The following is a 3,925-nucleotide window of genomic DNA, read 5'->3' as shown; positions in this document are numbered from 1 at the left end:
TCAACTTCGAGACTTGAGGTGCTGGCTGTGTGGTAACATAAGGTACAAACAGTTACAGATACCCTCCTCCGCAGGCAACTCATAATTAAAAGGACGGAAAGAATGGGTTACCTGTGGCGAAATTGCGGATGAGGGAGTCTAAGGAGTTTCCGGTTTGTCACTTCCGTTTTTTTGCCACAGGGAACCCAATCCTTTTTTTTCTTTTTCTGCTCTTTGAGATGCTCGCGGGAGAAGTCTAAGTTACAGAAATGATTGGAGTATTTTTCATTCTTACCATCGATACACCTGAAGTTTTCAGCCTCGAAATTAGCTTTGCATTTTTTGCCAGGAGGACACCTTATATCATCACATTGATTCTGAAAGAATAAGTAAACGCGAAAATCATTTTTTAGGGAAATTTCGTGAAAAAAACACCCTGTTATGGTCTAAGGAAACATCCTAGATTTTGCAAATATTCACCTGCTCAAAATGGACATCCATAAATTAGGACAAGTTTATTATACAGTTTCCTCAAGAGTGAGACAATGAGTTGGCTCAGCATTGAATTTAATAATTCCTATATTTTTTTAATAAGCTGTGCCGCTCATCCATAGGCAGAAGGAGGCAGTATTTACTTTTTTTTAGCTATTTCACAAAGGTTTTCAGCTCAAACGGCAAATGGCAATTGCCAAATGGCATTTTTAAGCCCGAAGGTGGTTATGGGTAGTAAATTTTGTAAAACTGAACGTGCTAAAAAATGATGTCAATATTTCAATTTCATATGTTTTATTCATATTCATATTTTATTCATATGTTTTATTCATATTTTTTATATCAACTCCAGAATCCATGGGTCTTTTCGGTCTTAGAACTGCCATTTGTCATTCGCTAATAGCCGCTTTGTCTAACAACCATTTTTTTTAAATAGTTGTATATTGTATGCCTTAAAGGTATTCAGTCGAAAGGGGCTTATTGAAAACGACCATCTAAAAAACATTAAATGAATCCACCTCGAATCCCACGTATATGCTGTTCGTCTTATTGATGACATCATCCGGGTTCTGAACACGAGTTGACGTACTGGTCTGACAGGTCTGTGATGAGTTGTCGTAGTTGTATGATTGACAGGTGTCACTTATAAAGCATTTGATGCGACACAGTACTTCTGTGACCCCTGTAAAGTTTGCCTCCACGTGATTCGTCAACTCTTTGCCTGGCTGTTCGTCCGTTATTATCACCTTCTTGCATCCACTCGCTGGGAATAAAATGGTAATCGCCACCATTTTTTTTACGCTCAAATACACAGTCGCACAAATAATCGGCTTATTCAAACTATGATACTTTCAATCAAATTAGTTAATAAAAAAAGTTATTTTTATGTTTCTTGTAAATAGGCTCTGAATCACCCCGCCGTATTTGCTGTGCTCTGCGTTTTTACCGGGTTTCCTGTGCTCGGAGTTAAACCGCGAGGCAGCCTGGGGCCTTGGAATGCACCCTGTGACGGACAGTGCTGAATAACGTATGCGCATGCGCGTGTTCTGGCAAAAACAAACAAAACCTCAGTGTTGAATCGTTTGAGTAAAGGTACGAAAGGCTGACTTCGGTCGCTGTTTTGACTTACTGTACAGCATTAAAACCATACTGCACAAAAGATGACAGATTTGTTTGATAATGAGGGAGTCATAAAGGAAATTATAGCCTTAGGTTTGGTCTAGTTTTATAGCATTCGTTGAAATGTGACAGTTCGCAGGTAAAACGCCGCCATTTCAAAACAAACAGGCTAGTTTAACCGCGCGGAACTGGAACTAGTCTTGCGTTTTTCAGCACTGTCCCTGTGACGTCACTCAAAACCGACCACATGAGGTTCGATAAAAAACCCCGCGTGTTAGGACACCAATAAAAACGCTGATGAAAACCTTTATTTTTTTAGCGGTCACGGTAACGAATCCTGCATCCTAATAGAGGCTAATAGTGCAGTCAGGAGAACCCTACATCCTAATAGAGGCTCATAGGGCGGTCCAGAGATTCCTATATCTGTCCTAGGTCCGAGAATCGATATTTTGCGTGCCCTGCTCGCTCAAAGTATGTTTTCGCTGGCGCTGTAAAAAAAATAAGTACAAGGCCTTATTATATAAGAGGCCTTGGTCAGTATTTTCAAGACCTCGGTCACGGTATTTCACGATACGGACCTATCGGTAAATAACCCCTATACATTCTTCATAATTTTTTTAAATTTGCTAGAAAAATCTCCTGCATAGAAAAGTGAATTGAAGCACTTTGCTAGACCACACGGCTCCTCCAAACAATGAGAAAAATTTAAACAGGTGCACGATCGGCCACGAAAAGCGAAAAACAGACTTCTTATCCAGTACCGGAAAGCAATGTCATCAACGATATCAATTCTATTCTCGGCCTTCGGCCTTGGTCAGTATTTTCAAGACCTCGGTCACGGTATTTCACGATACGGACCTACCTTAACCCGGTAAATAACCCATATATATTCTTCATAATTTTTGTAAAAGTTCTAGAAAAATCTTCGGCATAGAAAAGTGAATTAAACCACTTTGCTAGACCACACGGCTCCTCCAAACAATGAGAAAAATTTAAACAGGTGCACGATCGGCCACGAAAAGCGAAAAACAGACTTTTTATCCAGTACCGGAAAGCAACGCATCAACGATATCAATTCCATTCTCTATGATTTTTAGACAACTCATCTTTTTAAAGAGACTGATAACTAGGTCGATTATTTATGTTGAATTATTCGCCCTAACGTTGGCGACTGCCTAATTATGTGATTGCCAAATGAAATTTGTCAATTCTGACACCCTCTGAAATATTTTACTAGCCCATGAAATTCTAATTGATAATTTGATATGAAGAAAGCAGGAAGCTTTAGGATTTGAGGAAACAATAACAGGGGTGGCTAGGAAATTCGATGGTCTCACCAAACGTCCACGAATTCTTAGATTAAAGAGATTAGGCTTCTCGTTCTCGGATCGTTTGAAAAGCAAGATCCCGTTATTTTCCGAATTTTCAAAACGGCCTCCACGCCATCTCGGATTGACCATTCTCCAGCCCTTTAAACAAGCACAAACTTTAACAAAAAGTCGTTTACAAATCGTTCAAAAAAGTATTGGAAGTGCTGAATGTGATCAAAACTAAATGCAAATGTACTTTGTTTGCGAAGTTTTTCTAAAGGATCATTTTTCAAGTTAATCTACGCTCAAATAAAATAATAAAATAATGCCTTGTCTGCTAAGAAAGTTTGTAGAAAAGCATTCTAGTTTGTTTTTTGACTTAAAAAAATAAACGCACCTCTTATATAATTTGAAATAATTTAAAACTTTTCTTCGCTTACCTCCAGCTAGTAGAACTGTGTTCATGACAAGTAGAAAAAGAAGAATCCAAAATGTCGTCCATTTGTGTCTTTCCAGCTCCATTCTGAAGCTGAACTGATAAAAATTCTGATAAGAAGTGATATGATATGAAAATAAACCGTCAAGTTCATTAATTATTAACCTAAAACGTAGCACCATCCAACCCGAGAACGGGGCTCCCTAGTAGGAACAGCGCTAGAAAAAGAAAAACACAGCTACTCGGAATTCCTCAATTTCTCTAAAAGAAAACAAAACTGGAATTTAAAAAAATTATACTGAGATATTCAGAGATGTAGTTCCCAAAACTAGACTTTTACTGGGCGGCGGAAGGGGAGGGGCAGGGGGGGGGGGGGCGCCAATCCCCCACTTTTGAAAGGGGGGGGGGGGTGGCAGCGCCCACTCTCTTTTCTGAGCGGATGTTTCTTTATACATGAACGTTTTTTTAATCAAGGGGTTTCAAGCGGTACATGTGCAACTAACAACAAATTCGTTGAACAGTTTAAAATCCCGTGAATAAAACCCAGGTTTTCTCCCGAGTTCTTATAAATAGCGCTTCAGAAACCAAC

At 39.2% G+C, this 3,925-nt stretch overlaps 1 protein-coding gene across 2 annotated transcripts in view; it reads right to left on the bottom strand.

Moving 5' to 3' along the window:
- Window positions 1–3,455, bottom strand: part of LOC5510187 — an 18,526-nt gene extending 15,071 nt beyond the window's left edge. For both annotated transcript variants that reach the window (XM_048734133.1, XM_048734134.1), the window contains exons 1-3: window positions 3,341–3,455; window positions 990–1,234; window positions 275–356 (exon numbers count right to left, since the gene is read on the bottom strand). In XM_048734133.1, the coding sequence (XP_048590090.1) occupies window positions 275–356; window positions 990–1,234; window positions 3,341–3,422 (409 nt within the window). In that variant the 5' untranslated portion in view covers window positions 3,423–3,455. The remainder of the gene's footprint in view (window positions 1–274; window positions 357–989; window positions 1,235–3,340) is intronic.
- Between the last annotated feature and the right edge of the window lie 470 nt (window positions 3,456–3,925).

This window comes from Nematostella vectensis, chromosome 11, assembly GCF_932526225.1.
Source record: "Nematostella vectensis chromosome 11, jaNemVect1.1, whole genome shotgun sequence".
Lineage (NCBI taxonomy): Eukaryota > Metazoa > Cnidaria > Anthozoa > Actiniaria > Edwardsiidae > Nematostella > Nematostella vectensis.
The sequence above is the reverse complement of the archived record's forward strand: the minus strand, read 5'-3'. Positions and strand labels throughout refer to the sequence as shown.